Source organism: Ranitomeya variabilis, chromosome 1, assembly GCF_051348905.1.
Source record: "Ranitomeya variabilis isolate aRanVar5 chromosome 1, aRanVar5.hap1, whole genome shotgun sequence".
NCBI lineage: Eukaryota > Metazoa > Chordata > Amphibia > Anura > Dendrobatidae > Ranitomeya > Ranitomeya variabilis.
The window spans coordinates 470933743-470955754 of record NC_135232.1 but is presented as its reverse complement, the minus strand read 5'-3'; the positions used below and the strand labels follow the sequence as shown (position 1 = coordinate 470955754).

General features: G+C 47.2%; 1 protein-coding gene across 1 annotated transcript in view; it reads right to left on the bottom strand.

The window, feature by feature from the left end:
• SHB (SH2 domain containing adaptor protein B) overlaps positions 1-20020 on the bottom strand; it is a 199791-nt gene extending 179771 nt beyond the window's left edge. Inside the window, exon 1 of the mRNA XM_077250601.1 lies at positions 19149-20020. Within this exon, the coding sequence (XP_077106716.1) occupies positions 19149-19784 (636 nt within the window). The 5' untranslated portion in view covers positions 19785-20020. The remainder of the gene's footprint in view (positions 1-19148) is intronic.
• Positions 20021-22012: the final 1992 nt, after the last annotated feature.

Genomic DNA, 22012 nt, shown 5'->3' with positions numbered 1-22012 from the left:
AATCGGACGCAAGAAAAATGCAACTTGTTGCGTTTTCTTGGTCCGACGCTTGCGGCAAAAAAGACGCATGTGTCGCACAACGCAACAAAAAAAACGCATGCGTCCCCCATGTTAAGTATAGGGGCGCATGACGCATGCGTCGCCGCTGCGTCGCCGACGCAAACCCGACGCACATTAGCTTAACGCTAATGTGAACGTAGCCTTACATCTTGCAATCATCATATTATACAGAACTGTGTACTTACTATTGCTCATTCTGCCTTTCTACCCAGGTCATACTTCTCTTTTCTCCTGTCTAGAAAGATAACAGGAAGTCTCTTGTCCCTGCATTTATCATCACCTCCTCATCTTCTATCTGACCCAGCTGCTCTTCTCTTTTCCCTGCCAGGGACTTTTGCAGGGACTCATAACTCATACAGGGAAAATTGACCTCCTGTTTCTACATAGAGCTTAGAAGGATTCAGTTAGTTGGTATTTAATCATGTGATGTCATAGACCTTATGGAAAAAAGAAGAATTTACTGGTTAGAAAGGCCAGATGAGCAACTAAGTACACAGTGCTATATGATGACAGCAATGTATTATGAGGATAACATTTTTTATGTGGGTGCTTCTTTAAGTAAAGATATAACACCAAGCTCCATCTACAAACATTCCTGTGCTGTGTGGACAGCGGCACACATTTACAAGCACTATGAACCTAGCAAACTGCGCTACCAAAATAGAATTGTGGTCCACTAGTGTTGGACACAAGAAACAGACCTAAGGCCGGCTGGGTTTTCATCAAGAAATACCGGACGATGTTATCTGACCACCTACTGAAATGTAGGGACGGGTGTAATCCAAAAGAAGGAATTAGACTACCGGTAATTAATCTTTGGCTCATGTGGAATTCTGATCATGTAAACTAGCCACAATGGTTCAAGAGAATCTGAAGCAAGTTTTTCTCTAAGCTATCGGAGGGCAAAATGATGTAGGGAAAGATCCAGATTCCAGCAATGTGTCACTTACTGGGCTGTGTTTTGCTGTTTCAATACTATCAGTGTTTTATCAGCAGGAGATTATCACTACATGACAAGCTGCCTCATTCCTACTGGTCCAAACAAGACCAAGCATTGACTAGATGTTTCTCTGTACATTGCATATGACCAGAAAGCTGCTAATCAGGGATGTGGGTTATACGGGGTTCAATATCTCAGCTCTGCTACATCTACAGCAGAGAAAACGGATTTTATCACAACTGCTGCCCCATGTAAAAGTGTTACATCCCAGGAATCAAGGTCTCTGTCCCTGCAGCATGCCGTTGTCAGATTACATATTAAAGACTTCAAAATGAGTATTTTCAGGCCGAGCATATTTGACGTGAGCAGAAATAGGCTTGGTGCAATTAATGGTCAGTTTGTCCCTTTCTTTCTAGTTTAAAGAGGTCAATGCCATACTGGTGAGGGCACACTGCACATACGCTATGTAATACATATTGCCTTCACAATCACACGTTATACTGCCCATCATGCCCACGCATACCAAGTGACAATGTGTGAGGGAGCAGGCTGCCCAGCAGATGTGAACAGGGCACACGTTATAATGGCTTTGCACAATCCTATAGGATACTAATGACAGCAGGGGAAACAAGTCCTTCAGTATAGATACAGTTGCTTGCATAAGTATTCACCCCCTTGGATTTTTACCTATTTTGTTACTTTACAACTTATGTTTAAATATTTTTGGAATCCGATTTGGGTGTGAAGCATCAGCACTGAATAGTCGATTGGTAAAGTGAGAAAATATAAACATAAATCATATTTACGGAATCAAGTAACTAATAATTGACTTGTGCATATGTATTCACCCCTTTTGTGATGAAGCCCCTAAAAATTTCTGGTGCAAGCAATTAACTTCATAAGTCACCTGCTTAGTGACAGGAAGCCCACCTGTGTACAATCTAAGTGTCACATGTCGGTCAGTATATATACTTTACCCTTCCTGTAAGGCTACAGAGGCTGCAGCACCATTAGGCAAGAGGCACCACTAACCAAACGCCATGAAGACCAAGGAGATCTCCAGACAAGTCAGGGACAAGGTTGTTGAGAAGTGCAAATTGAAATTGTGAGATAGCAAAACACAGTGCCAGGGGGGGTGAATGCCGTTAAGTCCAGGTAACCCTATGTTTCCAAGCAATATTCCAGCATGAAATTGTAGACTATAGAGAGCATATCTGAGTCCCCATGACAGGTGCACAGGTAAATTACTAAATAAATGACCAATTACATCAGTAGTAATAAAAGCATAAAAAATACACATGCTCTGTGTTTGGGGCTGGGGATTTTTGCAGGTTCCGGTCTCATTCGATCAGTTGCACATTCTCCAGAACCACTAGTGTTCCAGCGCAGAGGTGCTAACATTGCAGTGTACATGAGCCTTCCTGAAAGGAGGGCTGGTGATGGCGCCAACTGGAGGAAGAATTATGACTCCCAGCTTTGACAGCTAACTGTTCAACATACGCCAAGAGCATTAGTCGACTCCATAACTCACACCCCCGTCCCTGACCAGCTGACAGAAATACCTGCCTGTGTCAGCTGCCAGCACAACGTATTTGTTATACCACACGGAAATGTTCGAGCTGCCCGATAAGACCGGGAGCCCGCTGTCCGCACCCACAGAGAAATGGCAGCATTCCATGGCACATTTCACAAACCTTATGGATTAAGTGTGTCAGATGTCTGTCAAGATTCAACATGTCAAATCAGAAAGAAAGCGCTGCTCCCTGAAAAATGCAAGGGCTTGTCATTATCAATAATTGTGCAATAATTCCTGACAGGCCAAGGGTGGAAGAGCAACAGTCTATGCTAGGCTTTATTCACAGTTTTGATCAGTATTTGTAGGCCAAAACCAGGAGTGGCCCCAAAACACAGAACAGGAGTCAGTCTTTCAATTATAATTTTTCTCTGTAAGTGCCACTCCAGGTTTTGGCCTACAAACACTAATGCAAAATACTGACGTGCGAACGAGGCCTTAAGGAACTATCCATGTAATGTAGTGCAATCAGTACTTTACCCAGAGAGGGCAACTATGCAAGATTAGGCGCTCCTCCAAATTCTCATCATAGTGTGGTCCCTATAAGTCTCTAACAAGTCATTAGTAGTGATAAGCAAGCATGCTCGGATACGGTGTTATCTAAGCATGCTCGAGTGCTAATAGAGTATCTTCAGCGGGCTCTAATACTATGTTCGAGTCCCTGCGGCTGCATGTCTCGTGGCTTTTCGACAGCCTCAACACATGCAAATATTGCCTAACAAATGGATAATCCCTGTATGTGTTATGGCTGTCGAACAGCCATGAGAAATGCAGTATTAGAGAACACCGAAGATACTCTATTAGCACTTGAGCATGCTTAGATAACACCTTATCCGGGCACACTCGCTCATCACTACTAATGACTTGTTAGAGAGACTTGTAAGGACTAGTGATGAGCAAATATACTCGTTACTCGAGATTTCCCGAGCATATTTTTCAGTGCTCGGAGTTTTAGTTTTTCTTGCCGCAGCTGAATGATTTACATCTGTTACCCAGCATATAAGTACATGTGTGCGTTGCCTGGTTGCTAGGGAATCCCCACATGTACTTATGCTGGCTAACAGATGTAAATCATTCAGCTGCGGCGATGAAAACGAAATCTGCGAGCACTAAAAAAATACTCTGAGGACACCCGAGCATGCTCGAGAAATCTCAAATACCGAGAATATTCACTCATCACTAGTAGGGACCACACTATGATGAGAATTTGGAGGAGCTCCTAATCTAGCATAGGTGCCCTCTCTAGTGCGTAGTTTGATTAGTTGGGGGGTTTCATCGCAGAGACCCCCACTGATCCTATAAATAAGTGATCAATGCTATTGGTGGGATAGGATAGCCTCTTTATAATCAAAGTTAGTATAGAAAGACAAAAACTCTAGCTACAACAGATAAGGGGGCAATAAAAGTTTTGTGAACTTCAAAATGAAAGCTGCATGACCTAAATAAATTGATTTCTGAGCTTGTAGCAGAGCAGAACAGTTCTCCAAAAGTAATGTGTTCACGAACAACTGAGCATCAGGTGGGGACTGACATCCTGTGAAGATGTTAGCTATAATGCCAACACATGGTGCAGTGATCAGATGGCACACAAGCAGTGGTGAGTAAGCACATGCATATTATAGGGCCACACAAAGTGCTCGGTTAATGACTAGGCTACTTACTACAGACATTCCAATGTCCCATGCAAGTAAGGAGAAACCTTGGCAGACATTGACCTCGGAAAAGAAAAGCTACACCTTGAAATGGGCTGTCCGTAAGACGTGGGCACACTTGTACATGTCACATAACTAGCGGGACACAACAATCTAAAGAAAATCAAATAGCTCTCTAATCCCTGCACATGTAATGTACGGCAACATGCACCTCGCCTTCATATTCAACCAGCCCGGCCATGGTGACTGAGCCTGCTGTCCAAGTAGTGGGCACTCCTCATTCATCACAGTGGCTCTTTGAAAATGGTTACCGTATTTGGGCTACTCTAATCACCGCCTTGTGAGTAATTAACTAATTAACCTAATGAGTAATTAGCACACGCTACAGACGACCCCATTCAGACGTCTGTTTTAATTTGTACAGACCAATTTTTATCATAGTAGATGGATCAGCCTGTTGGCACTACTTCAACAATGTGCCACTTTCTAAAATACAATGATTGACTCCGCTGACATCCCTATGGTCGGAACGTGCGCATTGTTATATTACAAGTATACTTCCGGGCCACAGAACACCATGGCGTACGCGCAATAATGATTCTATGCTTTGCCCGCAGTTGGGCAAAGCATACTGCCCACGGGCGAGAGGCCATTTGAATGCGCACACGCCAAGACTATGCAAATGCAGAAATTCCCCGAAAGAAATGCGTATAGCAAGCCAGGAAAGGGGAAGAGATGGACAATAAGACCCGCTCATCGGACCGGACTAAGCATATTTACATACAGCGCGGGAGGAATACAAACAGTATTTATGGATCATACGTGGGGAGTCAAGGGGTGTGAAAAGTACTTGTGTAATGCATAGGGGACACTAAATTAAATGATATTTTTACCTGGTAACCCAAAAAACTGGTGACAGATTCCCTTTAAGGGAAGACCTAGGCAAATTAAAAAATAAATTAAAAAACACACATGTAACGAGCTATAAGTTTTTGTTGGTATTTTGAGATACATGAAACTACCGTATATACTCGAGTATAAGCTGAGATTTTCAGCCCAAATTTTTGGGCTGAAAGTGCCCCTCTCGGCTTATACTCGAGTCATGATCGGTGGTGGGGTCGGCGGGTGAGCACTGTCATATAACTTACCTGCTTCCGGGGCTCCTGGCGCTCCCCCTGCCCGTCCCACGGTCTTCGGTGCCGCAGCCTCTTCCCCTGAGCGGTCACGTGGGACCGCTCATTAGAGAAATGAATAGGCGGCTCCACCTCCCATAGGGGCGGAGCCGCCTATTCATTTCTCTAATGAAGCGGTGCCGGTGACCGCTGATAGAGAAAGAGGCTGCGGCACCGAAGACAGGCAGGGGGAAGGAGCGGGACGCCGGGAGCAGGTAAGTATCGCATATTCACCTGTCCTCGTTCCACACGCCGGGCGTCGCGCCATCTTCCCGGCGTCTCTCCGCTCTGACTGTTCAGGCAGAGGGCGCGATGACGCATATAGTGTGCGCGCCACCCTCTGCCTGATCAGTCAGTGCGGAGAGACGCCGGGAAGATGGCGCCGAGGAGCTGCAAGCAAGACAGGTGAGTATGTTTTTTTTTTTTTTTATTGCAGCAGCAGCAACAGCTATGGGGCAATAATGGACGGTGCAGAGCACTATATGGCACAGCTATGGGGCAATGGTGCAGAGCACTATATGGCACAGCTATGGGGCAATGGTGCAGAGCACTATATGGCACAGCTATGGGGCAATGGTGCAGAGCACTATATGGCACAGCTATGGGGCAATGGTGCAGAGCACTATATGGCACAGCTATGGGGCAATGGTGCAGAGCACTATATGGCACAGCTATGGGGCAATGGTGCAGAGCACTATATGGCACAGCTATGGGGCAATGGTGCAGAGCACTATATGGCACAGCTATGGGGCAATGGTGCAGAGCACTATATGGCACAGCTATGGGGCAATGGTGCAGAGCACTATATGGCACAGCTATGGGGCAACGGTGCAGAGCATTATATATATGGCACAGCTATGGGGCAACGGTGCAGAGCACTATATGGCACAGCTATGGGGCAATGGTGCAGAGCACTATATGGCACAGCTATGGGGCAATGGTGCAGAGCACTATATGGCACAGCTATGGGGCAACGGTGCAGAGCACTATATGGCACAGCTATGGGGCAATGGTGCAGAGCACTATATGGCACAGCTATGGGGCAATAATGGACGGTGCAGAGCACTATATGGCACAGCTATGGGGCAACGGTGCAGAGCATTATATATATGGCACAGCTATGGGGCAACGGTGCAGAGCATTATATATATGGCACAGCTATGGGGCAACGGTGCAGAGCATTGTATATATGGCACAGCTTTATGTGGAGTATCTATGGGGCAATGGTGCAGAGCACTATATGGCACAGCTATGGGGCAATGGTGCAGAGCACTATATGGCACAGCTATGGGGCAACGGTGCAGAGCACTATATGGCACAGCTATGGGGCAACGGTGCAGAGCACTATATGGCACAGCTATCTATGGGGCAATGGTGCAGAGCACTATATGGCACAGCTATGGGGCAACGGTGCAGAGCACTATATGGCACAGCTATGGGGCAACGGTGCAGAGCACTATATGGCACAGCTATGGGGCAACGGTGCAGAGCACTATATGGCACAGCTATGGGGCAATGGTGCAGAGCACTATATGGCACAGCTATGGGGCAATAATGGACGGTGCAGAGAACTATATGGCACTGCTATGGGGCAACGGTGCAGAGCATTATATATATGGCACAGCTATGGGGCAACGGTGCAGAGCATTGTATATATGGCACAGCTTTATGTGGAGTATCTATGGGGCAATGGTGCAGAGCACTATATGGCACAGCTTTATGTGGAGCATCTATGGGGCCATAATGAACGGTGCAGAGCATTATATATGGCACAGCTTTATGTGGAGCATCTATGGGGCCATAATGAATGGTATGGAGTATCTATTTTTAATTTTGAAATTCACCGGTACCTGCTGCATTTTCCACCCTAGGCTTATACTCGAGTCAATAAGTTTTCCCAGTTTTTTGTGGCAAAATTAGGGGGGTCGGCTTTTACTCGGGTCGGCTTATACTCGAGTATATACGGTAATTTGTAATTTATTTCACTTTACGTGAGGAGAGATGAGCAAATGGAAATTCTGTCCTAACTTTTTGTATTTTATTTTGGCTGCGTTCAATGAGCGAGATAAATAATTTTATCATTTCTCATTGTACAGATCATTATGGACAATATTAACAAGTGTTTTTTGGGCATTTCAAAATTACCGTAGATAAAACTACCATACTTTTTATTCTGAAAAGGTTTTATTTGTTTTTTTTAAACAGTACGGTAATTTCATTCAGAAAACTCAAGACTATTTTCATCCATATTGTCATGTGCATGCTGCTGTAATTTTTTTTTTTTTTTTTTTTTTTTTTTTAATTTAAGCAGGTCATGGTGTCGGATTGCGGCAGTGCACGTAATGATACTGTATTGCAGCTTGCAACTTCCTGCAGCGGTTTCCAAATGTGAATATTTTCTCTCTCTGACCACAGGTCCATCACAAATCACTTGCCAAAAGACTTCAATCTGATGGGTTTTGTCCGAGAATTCCTGTTGTGCGACATGTCTACATGTAGCCCCAGCCTTTGGCCTTATTCACACTATTATTTGGTCTGTATTTTACCTCAGTATCTGGAAGCCATAACCAGAAGTGGAACAATTAGAGGAAAAGTATAATAGAAACACGTCACCACTTACTGTGTTTATCACCCACTCCTGGTTTTGTCTTACAAATACTGAGGTAAAAAAACTCACCAAATACAGAATGCGGCCTTAATGGACTGTGGTTTGTCAGTATAAGGCCATATTCAGTATTTGGTCATTATTTTACCTCAGTATTTGTAAGCCAAAACCAGGAGAGGAGCAATCAGCGGAAAGTATAATAGAAACATGTCACCACTTTTGTATTTATCACCCACTCCTGGTTTTGACTTACAAATACTGAGAGAAAAAAACTCACCAAATACTGTGGCCTTTATACTGACACACCACAGTCCATTAGATTTTGATCTCTGGCAGATTCGGAGGCCATTTATAGCACCCCGTAACTGCACTGTTGGAAGTTGATGGAACGACAAAGTGATATCCCTCTGCCATACTCCTGACCACGTTATGTAAGGAGGTAATGGAGCCACTGCAAACACAGACAGCGCTAATTCACTCCGCTACATCTTTGCTCGCAGGGGGAACTGAATGCGGTTAGCCTAAGGATCATGATAAAAAAATGGCAGCTCTGATCCTATTTAGCACACAAAAAAAAAAAAAAAAAAGCTTGGGCCCAATACAAGCAGGAAAAGCCTTATTACAGCTTTGTGAGACTACTACCTTAGGGTACCGTCACACAGTACCATTTACATCGTTACGACGGCACGATCCGTGACGTCGCAGCGATCGTATGATTATCGCTCCAGCGTCGTAGACTGCGGTCACACTGTGCAATCACGGCGCTGGAGCGATGCCGAAGTCCCCGGGTAACCAGGGTAAACATCGGGTAACTAAGCGCAGGGCCGCGCTTAGTAACCCGATGTTTACCGTGGTTACCAGTGTAAAAGTAAAAAAAAAAAAAACGTACATACTCACTATCTGATGCCCGTCAGGTCCCTTGCCGTCTGCTTTCCTCTCTGACTGTCTGCCGGCCGGAAAGTGAGAGCAGATCACAGCGGTGACGTCGCCGCTGTGATCTGCTCTCACTGTACGGCCGGATTCAGTCAGAGCAGGAAGCAGACGGCAAGGGACCTGACGGGCATCAGATGGTGAGTATGTACGGTTTGTTTTTTTTTACTTTTACGCTGGTAACCACGGTAAACATCGGGTTACTAAGCGCGGCCCTGCGCTTAGTTACCCGATGTTTACCCTGGTTACCAGCGAACACATCGCTGGATCGCTGTCACACACAACGATCCAGCGATGTCAGCGGGTGATCAAGCGACGAAAGAAAGTTTGAAACGATGTGCTACGACGTACGATTCTCAGCAGGGTGCCTGATCGCAGTAGCGTGTCAGACACTGCGAGATCGTAACGATATCGCTACAACGTCATGAATCGTGCCGTCGTAGTGATAAAAATGCCACTGTGTGACGGTACCCTTAGGAGTATCTACCAATAAACAATGAGTGCAGTTGTGACAGAGGTGAAAACAATGCATCAGCAGGCAGATACCTGCAGGAACTCTCCTACAAGGTGGATGCATGCCCTTCATTTACATAGTACCATTAAGGGTACCGTCACACATTGAAATTTCCATCGCTACGACGGTACGATTCGTGACGTTCTAGCGATATCGTTACGATATCGCTGTGTCTGACACGCTACTGCGATCAGACACCCTGCTGAGAATCGTACGTCGTAGCAGATCGTTTGGAACTTTCTTTCGTCGCTTGATCACCCGCTGACATCGCTGGATCGTTGTGTGTGACAGCGATCCAGCGATGTCTTCGCTTGTAACCAGGGTAAACATCGGGTAACTAAGCGCAGGGCCGCGCTTAGTAACCCGATGTTTACCCTGGTTACAAGCGTAAACGTAAAAAAACAAACCGTACATGCTCACCCGTCGGTGTCCTTCAGGTCCCTTGCAGTCTGCTTCCTGCTCTGAGTGCCGGCCGGAAAGTGAGAGCAGAGCGCAGCGGTGCTGCGCTCTGCGCCTCTCACTGTACGGCTGCAGTCTACGACGCTGGAGCGATGATCATACGACGCTGCGACGTCACGAATCGTGCCGTCGCAGCGATGAAAATTTCAATGTGTGACGGTACCCTAACACCCACATCTATGTACCAAGCATCTGGTCACCAACAGGGACAGACAGACAGAAGAGTGACCTGTGCAGGGATATGGGCCCTTAGCAGTCCAATAATCCTTTTTTTCCTCATAGACTTGTATCAGCAACGGACTGTGACCGATGGCCTTCTATTTCATCCGTCGTACATTTTGTGTCCGTCGGGCGGAGACACCGCACATAGAAACGTTTTTTGTGTACGTCGTAAAAATCGCCCAGCGACGGATCCAGTCGTGTCTGTCGTTGGCTATAATATAAGCCAATGGACGCAGGATCCGTCCCTGACCGTCAAAAAACAGAATCCAGCAAAGGACCATGTTTTTTCAAACTGAGCATGCCTGGAAGGATTTCCATTCAGGGGAAAATCTCTCTAGAATTATGTTTCTTAACCTCTTTCTGACCTCGGACGGGATAGTACGTTCGAGGTCAGATCCCCCACTTTGATGCAGGGCTCCGGCGGTGAGCCCGCATCAAAGCCGGGTCATTTCAGCTGTTTTGAACAGCTGACATGTGCCCGCAATAGCGGCAGGTGAAATCGCGATTCACCCGCCGCTATTAACTAGTTAAATGCCGCTGTCAAACGCTGACAGCGGCATTTAACCGATGCTTCCGGCTGGGCGGCCAGAAATGAGCGCATCGCCGACCCCCATCACATGATCGTCAGAATGGTAACCATAGAGGTCCCTGAGACCTCTATGGTTACTGATGCAGGCCTGCTGTGAGGGCCCCCCTGTGGTTGGTGCTGATAGCACACCTACATTTCTGCTGCATAGCAGCGATCTGATGATCGCTGCTATGTAGCAGAGCCGATCGAGTGGTGCCAGCTTCTAGCCTCCCATGGACGCTATTGAAGCATGGCAAAAGTAAAAAAAAAAAAAAAAGTTAAAAAAAAATGTGAAAAAAATACAAAAAATATGAAAGTTTAAATTACCCCCCTTTCACCCCATTCAAAGTAAATCAATAAGAAAAAAAAATTAAACCTACTCATATTTGGTATCGCCGCGTTCAGAATCGCCCGATCAATAAAAAAAAAAAAAAAAGGATTAACCTGATCGCTAAACGGCGTAGCAAAAAAAAAAATCGAAACGCCAGAATTACGTTTTTTTGGGTCGCCGTGACATTGCATTAAAATGCAATAACGGGCGTTCAAAAGAACGTGTCTGCACCAAAATGCTATCATTAAAAACGCCAGCTCAGCACCCAAAAAATAAGCCCTCACTCGGGCTCGACCCCAGATCATGAAAAATGGAGACGCTACGGGTATCGGAAAATGGTGCAATTTTTTTTAGCAAAGTTTGGAATTTTTTTCACCACTTAGATAACAGAGAACCTGTTTGAGACATGTTTGGTGTCTATGAACTCGTAATGACCTGGAGAATCATAATGGCAGGTCAGTTTTAGCATTTAGTGAACCTAGTAAAAAAGCCAATCAAAAAACAAGTGTGGGATTGCACCTTTTTTGCAATTTCACCGCACTTGGAATTTTTTTCCCGTTTTCTAGTACACGACATGCTAAAACCAATGATGTCGTTCAACAGTACAACTTGTTTCGCAAAAAATAAGCCCTTACATGACCGTATTGACGGAAAAATAAAAAAGTTATGGCTCTGGGAAGGAGGGGAGCGATAAACGAACACGGAAAAACGGAAAATCCCAAGGTCACAAAGGGGTTAAAATTCCGGCTTTAACTACCTACTTCAACGGATCTGTCAAAAAAACGGATCCAGTGCATCGGCACAGGTTCCGTCTTTTCAAGACTTTGACGGATTGTGACTGATTTAAAAAAAAAAAGGATGTGTGAAAGAGGCCTAAGAAGGTTCCCACCACCGACATTGATGGCCCAAGTACAGACAGCGGGTCTTCTGTCCCAAATTCCACTACAAAAGCATGTATGAGGCTGGTCTGGACATTGCATGTCATATGTGAAACTGCCCCTAGATGAGGCATTCAGCTATCATCACTCTGGGAAAAACATAGTATTAATAGACATCTGTAGTGAATGTATGAGCCAAGTTGGCCAGAACAAAAGCCACTCTTACATGAATGGGGATCTCCTCTCCGACCTCCAAGCCCTAACTGGGCATGTGTAAAGGCTGGTAGTTTAACAACAGCCCCAGTTATTGCTTAATGTAAAGCAAATACATTTTGCAAGACCTCCGCTTGCAGCCACTGAATAGCATCTTGAGGATGACGCTGTGTAAGCCCCTGGAAGTAAACACTCATGTTTCCAAGAAATGACCACAAGAAGAGATTCTGAATCTGTAAGACTGATTGAACGCTGCATAACTTTCAATGTGGATTGGACTACTAGTATGGTGAGATTAAGGTCCCCAGCCTAGCGTAGGTCACCCGGGATGGGACTGCAGGAAACCTGTTTGATGCTCGTCGTCTTCCTTTCCAACCTGTTCCTGGCAACAACATGCAAACAACAAATTCCTTGCACCGTCTGAGGTCACTTTTCCTTTTCGGCTGACACCACTCATGTCAAGCCGCATCACTTGCAAAGCCGCAGTTGTAGACACCATTTAATTGGTTGCTATTCATTAAGTCAGGATGTCTATTTCAGCTTACATTACAATCCTGATGTCAGGGGAGGGAAAAAAAAAAACGCAACGTCATGCAATTGTTTTGACATGAGTGATCAATCGTAACCATCACCTAAGTGGGTTAGTATTGAAATGGTTTAGCATTGCCAGAGGCAGGGACAGTGAAAGGCACATTATCTCCTAGCCAATGAACAAAAAGAATACAGTCTCCAATAAATCAACTCTGATCGATTTGTCTGGATAACGGCAGCCAAGTGTTCTAATAAGGCAAATATTGGGGGGGGGGGGGGGGCATTCATAGAGATTGCTAGGTACTGTACAATCCAGTAATCTGACACTTGCTTCATGGCCAGAGCTGCAATCATGAGACTCGAAATAAGCTGCAGATTTGTATATAATCTAGAATACTTTTACAATCCTGCAATTTTCAGCAGAACGTCACTTTATAATCTAGATAATCCAAACATTCCCTGAATGATTGGCCGGGGGGGCACTTCTGGGGCATTTCTGGTCTTTTATAGGTCATAAACCAATGCAGTACATTAGCAACTAGATGCCACTTTCCTTTTCCAACATTTAGGGAAGTGGCTGAATGGCCTTGTAATCAGAGACAATGATACTCCATTCTTCCTATACATCACAACGCTTTGCACCGGGCTCCGCACATCTCCCCAGGTACGAGAAGCTGGAACTGTCAGTCCGTGCTGCTTATGTACACAGGCATCATCCCAATATTCTGTCTTCTCAAGCCGTATAGACACGAGTGTAATTAAAGAGTATAATGAACAGAACCATGCGGACTGGTAAATTTACCCCCAGATTGGGAGCATAGCGGAATTCACAAGAAGCCCCCCGCCCTATGATATTTTGGTTTGCCGGCGCAGTGGTGCTGTGACTTTGTGCACACAAGACAATAGCTGTATACAAAGTCCCAAGAGCACAGCCAATACAGGAACCTAGCAGAATAGAAGATAAAGAGCTTCAGGAGGAAGCAAGACATTCCTGCCGTGAAATAAACCACAAGGATCGAACTGCGCTGGGGGCACCTCATTCTTCCAGACTATGGCCATGGATGAGCCCACCACCAACAGTAATTGGCATGTCCATCACTTCTGCCTGCAGAACATCTTACTGGCTTTGCCACATATTTTCATGGTCATTAGAAATAAGTACTAAAGATGGACACTTATCAGAGTTTCTGTAATGAACATGTCTTGGCATCACAATTTTCCAAGGACTGTACCCATCAAGTACTCCAAAAATCCAACATATATGTGTTTTTACTTGGTGTCTGAAATGGTCTTCTCAATCAAAAAAAGTAGGTAAAAATTCTTGACATCATAAGGCCAGCCTAGAATCTAAATCAACGTTGGCCAATGTTTAAGAATAATAGTCAATGGTAGGACTAAAGCATCTGAAAACAGGGTTTCCAGGCCTCAGGATGGACAACATATTCATGGGTTCCCGAGTACCAAAATGGTCCAGATACAAGAACCTCGAACAGTCAGACTTTTGGAAGGAGCCATAATTGGGCATCCTACTGTACCTCCTTGGAGAACACAGCATTACATTGAGCTCCAAATAGGAGATGCTCTAATGCCATGAACACTGCTCTATGCCACCATATGGCCTGCCAGTGTATGACATTTACCACTTTATGTAGCTGAATTCGGAGCTGCCCAGTTTTCTGCAAATAAGACAGAGATAGAATCCAAATAGTGCCGCTTCAGAGGAAAATTGCATCACAGCCTCACAAGTAAAAACTAGAGGAGATCTGTCTGATGGGGGAGTCAGGAATTTATAGTGTAATCCCAGCCCTCAGGTACAGAAACTGAAAGGAGTATAGATCCAGGCTGTGTGTACGGCATCTCCTTCCTCCTCTATAATGCTCTGACTGCAGTGCATATAAGCCTCAGTCATTGCCAGCATAGAGCAAATTCTGGGGCTGCCCTTTTCTCCCTAGCTCTCATGAGCCTCAATGTTGTAGCAACCATACAATGGTCAACCAGAAACTACAATGACAGCAGAACTTCTCATTTACCAGAACTCTGACCATTGTGGGGGTTTATCCTATAATCTACAGGTCAAAACAAACTGACCATTGTGTAGCATTCTCCTATAGACTACTCTAATGGGTCAAGACTCACTGGCCATTGTTTGGATGTGTCCTACAGATCACGACTCACAAATAGATGTGATCATATATATTTGATCAATCTGACTAGTAAGTAGCTGTGAGTGATAATCCATACGTATCGGGTGACAAATCAATGGATTAGAAAATCTGAGAAGATTATTCGCAGTCATTAGTGGTTAGTGCTAGGATATCAACAGTTAGCAGCTGTCAGTCTAGAACCTCCTAATAGGGGCAAAGTCTTTGCCTCAGGTAGTAAACAGTTTTCATTCAATGTCTCATAGACCCAGTATAAAAACGTTGAACTATATAAACCCTTTCCCTGCTGCATTAGAATAGATGCACATACAGACGACATCCTTGTAATCATTGCTACCCAAGGAGGACAAGTGCCGGAACTAGGCACACAATACTGCTGCCCAACTTTAGGGCTACGTTCACACGATCAGGATTTCCATCCTTTTTTTTTCCTGCCCGTTTTTGGAAAACGGCAGCTAAATTCCGCAGTGAATTTGAGCTGCGTTTTCTGATCCTTTTTCTTCAGCGTTTTCCACTGCGGGTTTCCAATAGCAGTTTCCTATTGGAGCTGCTGGAAAACCGGTGCGGAATCCGCTGAAAGAATTGACATGCTACTTCTTTTTTCCGCTGGAAAATCCGCGCGGATTTTCCAGCGGAAAAACGGATCGTTAGCACAGCGGTTTGGGTTTTCCATTGGGTTACATTGTACTGTAACCAACATGGAAAACTGATCCGGATCCGCAGCTGAAAATCCGCTACGGATCCGGATCAAAATCCGGATCGTGTGAACGTAGCCTAAGATTGGGAAATCCTAAACCGAAAACATTGTCATGCAATTACAAGTCCAAACGGCTAGTAAAGGCCACACAACTTGTGTCCAGCCCCAGCACAGATTGGAAGAGCGTCACTTTTTACCGCCTCAACATACAGATCTAGGGACAATGCTCTGCAGACTATGACAATGGCACAGAAATAATCACTTGTGTCCTTTTATTTAAGGATCTAACTGGAGGGAACCAACATTTGTTGCCATAGGGCACCAACAGCAGCTGTTCTAGGATAAATGGGTACAGCCGCACCTCAAATCACCAACCATAAATTCAGTCCACAGGTTTGTAGGAGAAAAGCTGACACCATGAAAGAATTTACTCGTATGCAACAAATTACAAGAATCTGGATTTTCAGGTTACATAGGTCACTACCACATGCCATATTTCTCCTAAATGCCACAGGACATGGGGACTGACTTTAATAGTTCTGATTGTGCACTTTCAGATTCCACCCCACTGCTGCCCCTTCTGCACAGATGCCAGCGGGCACCCTCTTATTCTGCATGTGTCACCTCCATATACCATTAGGGCAGACCAGCTGCAGGCAGTCAGATATCACCCACTCACCATATACCTGTGCAGCAAACAAGAGCAGGCAGCCACTTACACATCACGGCGGCTTACAATGGGTTAACAATGCCGAAAAATCACTGTTCAGCATGTGACAACAGCAGAGCAATAAAATAGTCACTGCCATGTGCGATTATAGGGATACAAAGGAGGTCTACAGATGGGCGGACCAGACACCCCCTACCAGCTATGGTCTTCAGGGGGGAAATCCACAGTGTCTCCCACCTGTGTACTGGGCGACACACCGTCATCATAGTGATCTTAATGCCCCAGAATAGTCTGGGAGCTTCAGTGTCCCGAAAAAGCCACCTGTCTGCTCAGGCACAACCATGGAAAGCCATAGCAATCTGCATACAGGGGACACGTAGTATGTACACGTGCACTATACATGGTACACACAGGTAGCAGGCTCTGAGCGCATGTCACACACACGCAGTGACCTGTACCTAAGGGTCTATGCGCATTTACACATGTGCTAGCATACATCGTATAAAGGGATAGGTTAGTGTATATTCTGTATATGTAGATCACATACATTGTACACACATGTATATTCAGTATGCAGGTTATATACACACACACACACACACACACATTACTGTACACACACAGACATGGCACACAATATATACATGGCACACACGTAGCTGGCTGGCAGCACAGTGCAACCGTGAAACTCCAGAACACATCAATGGATCATAACCGTCCTCTGCCAAGTGATCAGTTTGGAGCAAGATGGTAATCTGAGGGTTGGCACAGACCGTACATACGTGACATCCAGAACCGTGCATAAGTTTTAGGCAGGTATAAAAAAAATGCTGCACAGTAAGAATGCTTTCAACATTAGAAGTGTTATTAATTTATTGTTATCAATTAAAATGCAAAATGAGCAAAGGAGAAATCTAAATCACATCAGCATTTGGTGTGACCGCCTTTTTGTATACTGGCACAAGGTCAGGGATCTTGTGGGATTATTGACAGCAGTAACCAGTTATACCAAACAAATGCTGTTGACGATCATCGCCACATATTCCACACCTGCCTAAAATGTGTATACAATATACCGTACTGTGCAAACGTCACACACATGGCACAGACTGGACACACAGGTCACACATGGGGCCGACATTGATGGCATAGACTGTACACACATCTCTGGCAGTGATAGCATACACTGTTTCCATTTACATACATGTCGCTGGCACTGATGGCACAGACTACACACGTGACACGGAGCTGGCACCTACTGTACACAGGTCACATGTGGCTGACATTGATGGCACAGACCGTACACACAGGTCACACATGTGGCTGGCACCGATGGCACAGACCGTACACACAGGTCACACATGTGGCTTGCACAGACCGTACACACAGGTCACACATGTGGCTGGCACCGATGGCACAGACTGTACACACAGGTCACACATGTGGCTGGCACCGATGGCACAGACCGTACACACAGGTCACACATGTGGCTGGCACCGATGGCACAGACCGTACACACAGGTCACACATGTGGCTGTCACAGATGGCACAGACTGTACACACAGGTCACACATGTGGCTGGCACAGACCGTACACACAGGTCACACATGTGGCTGGCACAGACCGTACACACAGGTCACACATGTGGCTTGCACAGACTGTACACACAGGTCACACATGTGGCTGGCACCGATGGCACAGACTGTACACACAGGTCACACATGTGGCTGGCACCGATGGCACAGACTGTACACACAGGTCACACATGTGGCTGGCACCGATGGCACAGACTGTACACACAGGTCACACATGTGGCTGTCACCGATGGCACAGACTGTACACACAGGTCACACATGTGGCTGGCACAGACCGTACACACAGGTCACACATGTGGCTGGCACAGACCGTACACACAGGTCACACATGTGGCTTGCACAGACTGTACACACAGGTCACACATGTGGCTGGCACCGATGGCACAGACTGTACACACAGGTCACACATGTGGCTGGCACCGATGGCACAGACTGTACACACAGGTCACACATGTGGCTGGCACCGATGGCACAGACTGTACACACAGGTCACACATGTGGCTGGCACCGATGGCACAGACTGTACACACAGGTCACACATGTGGCTGGCACCGATGGCACAGACTGTACACACAGGTCACACATGTGGCTGGCACCGATGGCACAGACTGTACACACAGGTCACACATGTGGCTGTCACAGATGGCACAGACTGTACACACAGGTCACACATGTGGCTGGCACCGATGGCACAGACTGTACACACAGGTCACACATGTGGCTGTCACAGATGGCACAGACCGTACACACAGGTCACACATGTGGCTGTCACAGATGGCACAGACCGTACACACAGGTCACACATGTGGCTGGCACCGATGGCACAGACTGTACACACAGGTGACACATGTGGCTGGCACAGATGGCACAGACTGTACACACAGGTCACACATGTGGCTGGCACCGATGGCACAGACTGTACACACAGGTCACACATGTGGCTGTCACAGATGGCACAGACCGTACACACAGGTCACACATGTGGCTGGCACCGATGGCACAGACCGTACACACAGGTGACACATGTGGCTGGCACCGATGGCACAGACCGTACACACAGGTGACACATGTGGCTGGCACTGATGGCACAGACCGTACACACAGGTCACACATGTGGCTGTCACCGATGGCACAGACTGTACACACAGGTCACACATGTGGCTGGCACCGATGGCACAGACTGTACACACAGGTCACACATGTGGCTGGCACCGATGGCACAGACTGTACACACAGGTCACACATGTGGCTGGCACCGATGGCACAGACTGTACACACAGGTCACACATGTGGCTGTCACAGATGGCACAGTGCCTGGCACATGACATGGGGGAGGCAGGCCACAGTGGCTGTCAGCAGGGTGCCCGGCATCTTACCTTGTCCTTCTTGGCACAGGTGCCCAGCTCCTCGCCCTTGCTCATGCCTGCAGTGACAGCCGGGCTCCAGGAGATGCCGGCCGAGCCGGTGCCCGCGGTGTCGCCCCAGCTGCAGCCGTCGATCTTGATGAGCCGGTGCTTGGGTGACACGATGTACTTGAGCTCGGCGGCCCCGGGCAGCGGCTGGTGGCGGGCTCCGGGCGGCCTCCGCTCGCTGTTGCTGCGGTACAGGTGCGGGGAGGAGGACGAGGAGGAGGACGAGGACGTGGTGTTGGTGCTGGAGCCGGGGTAGGGCTCCTGGAAGAGGCTGCTGCTGCTGCTGCACCCTGGCGCTCTGCCCCTCCTGCCGTCCGCCTGCTCCTCCCCGCACATGGCCCGCAGCTTGCGGAGGGACGAGCCGGGGCCGTTGTACGGGTCCTCGAAGTCGCGCTCCTTCTGTGCCCGGTAGGCTTTGATGAGGTCGCTCTCGTCCCGGGCCGGCAGCGGGGACGTGTGGTGGTGATACTGCTGCTGCAGGTGCACGGAGCGCTCGCTGCCGCCGCCGTTCCGCTTGTAGTCGGGTCTGGGGGGCTGCGGGGGGCTCTTGTTGTTATTGTTGTTGCCCAGGCTGAAGTACTTATTGAGCCATTTGGCCATGGCCGGCGCCGTGCAGGGTGCGATCTCCCCGTACACCGCTCACATGGGACAAGTTTGGAGGTGTGCACATGGGCTCAGTGCCGGGACAGCGGGCACCGGTGGCTGCTCGGGCTCCTTGCCATGCACCCGGGCACGGACATGAGTGCAGGGACTTGCCACTTGTTGCGCTGCTGCGCCACTACTGGGGCTCCTGCTGCTGACAGCTCCTCCGGCTTGTGCGGCCGCCGGATCACAGCTCACCTCTTGCTTCGCTGGTGGGCGTGGCTAAGCTTCAAGTCCCCGCCTCTCCCGTGTCCACCCCACTCCCCTCAGTCCGCCTCCGCCAGCCGTGGTCACCCGGGGACACCCACCTATCGCCGGCAGCCCTGGTCACAAGCCATCATCCACCCTGTATACATACCCGGGGATGCACCACAGCCGAGGTCACAGCGCGCCCCTGCTGGAGAGGACTGCACACGGGCTGGGGTCACGGCCAGGGTCAGAGGTCGGTCATCCCCTGTGGGCTAGAGGCGCGCACAGCCGGGGAGGACACTGTGAGCCGGGGAGGACACTGTGAGCCCGGGACTCGGCTGTCATGCCTGCACAGTGCATCCTACCCTCCGTACACAGCAGAGGGTGAGACCGAGGGGTCCGACTGCTGCACGGGTGAGACCACCGTCCCTGGGAGTGGTGGTCACTTACACATCCCACTCTCACAGAAGCGACTAACCTCTTCACCCCTGGGCCATTAGCCAGTTTTCGTTTTCGTTTTCCGCTCCCCTCCTTCCCAGAGCCATAACTTTTTAATTTTCCCTCAATATGGCCATGTGAGGGCTTGTTTTTTGCGGGACGAGCTATCAGAGATTCCACCCGCGGCTGTTAGAGACATACGTCAACTGATGAAATCAGCTGTCATGTTCCAGAAAAGATGAGGTCTCAGCGCCAGACCCCGCATCAAAGGGGGAGACACGCCATATGAAGTATATATACACGACGTATGTTGTGAACGGGCTAGGGTGGGGGACACATCCAGTGCAGCTCAAATGGTTTAGGCTGGGTGCCAAAATGCTGCAAAGTAGAATTCTTTCAGAAATAGAAGAGTTAATCGTTTATTTTTATCAATTAATAAAATGCAAAGTAAAGTCCTTATGTACCTATGTGCCTTGTTTTTTGCTCATGTTTAATTGTATTTGTCTATATTTGCCCCCTTTTCACATGTAAAGCGCCATGGAATAAATGGCGCTATAAACATGTATAATGATAATAATAATACCAAGAGAGAAATCTTAGTCACATCAATATTTAATGTGATCATCCTTTTGCCTTCAAAACATCAATTCTTCTAGGTTTTTCCAAACACCTTGGAGAGCTAACCACCGATCTGCTGTGTATGTAGACTTGTGCAAATCCTATCATGTAATCGCAGACAATGTTGTTGAGATCAGGGCTCTGGGGGCCATATCTTCACTTCCAGGACTCCTTGTAGCCCCAAACTTGCAAGGAACCCCCACCACGCTTTACTTTTGCCTGCAGACACTCATTATTGTACTACTTATTTTGAGAAGTAAGCATGATGTGACTTTCATCTGCCACACTGTTTCCTTGGCTGACAACTCAACCTTGTCTACAGTCCTCAACATGGCCCATTTCTCAGTATCCTCAATGCTGAGTAATATGGGCAGATAATGTAATGGAGATATTGCTGCTCTGATTAGTCTTACATTAGACAGATTTGACATATATATGTTTTTGATACAGCATTCTGAGCAGTTTTTATGTGACACCACCAAAATGGCCGCTTATACTGAAGCTTATGGCGACCTTATGTACTGTATATGGACTGCACCCTTAGCCATGTATAGTGTGCCTGAGTATGTTGATACCCCGTATATGGGGGAAACCCACTGTTTCGGTGCATGGCAGGGCTCAGAAAAGAGGGAGCACTATTTGACTTTTTGAACGCAAAATTGTCTGGAATCAAAGACGGGCGTTTGGAGACCCCTGATGTACTTACACAGTGGAAACCCCCCAATTCTAAGTCCAACCCTAACACAGCCCTAACCCTGACCCTAATCACAACCCTAACCCCAACTGCAACACCACCTTAACCCCAACACCCCAACTGTAACCCCAACACAACCGTAACACCAACATAACCGTATCCCCAACACAACCGTATCCCAAACACAACCCTAGCCCTGACACAACTCCAACCCTAACCCCAACATCACAACTGTAACCCCAACACA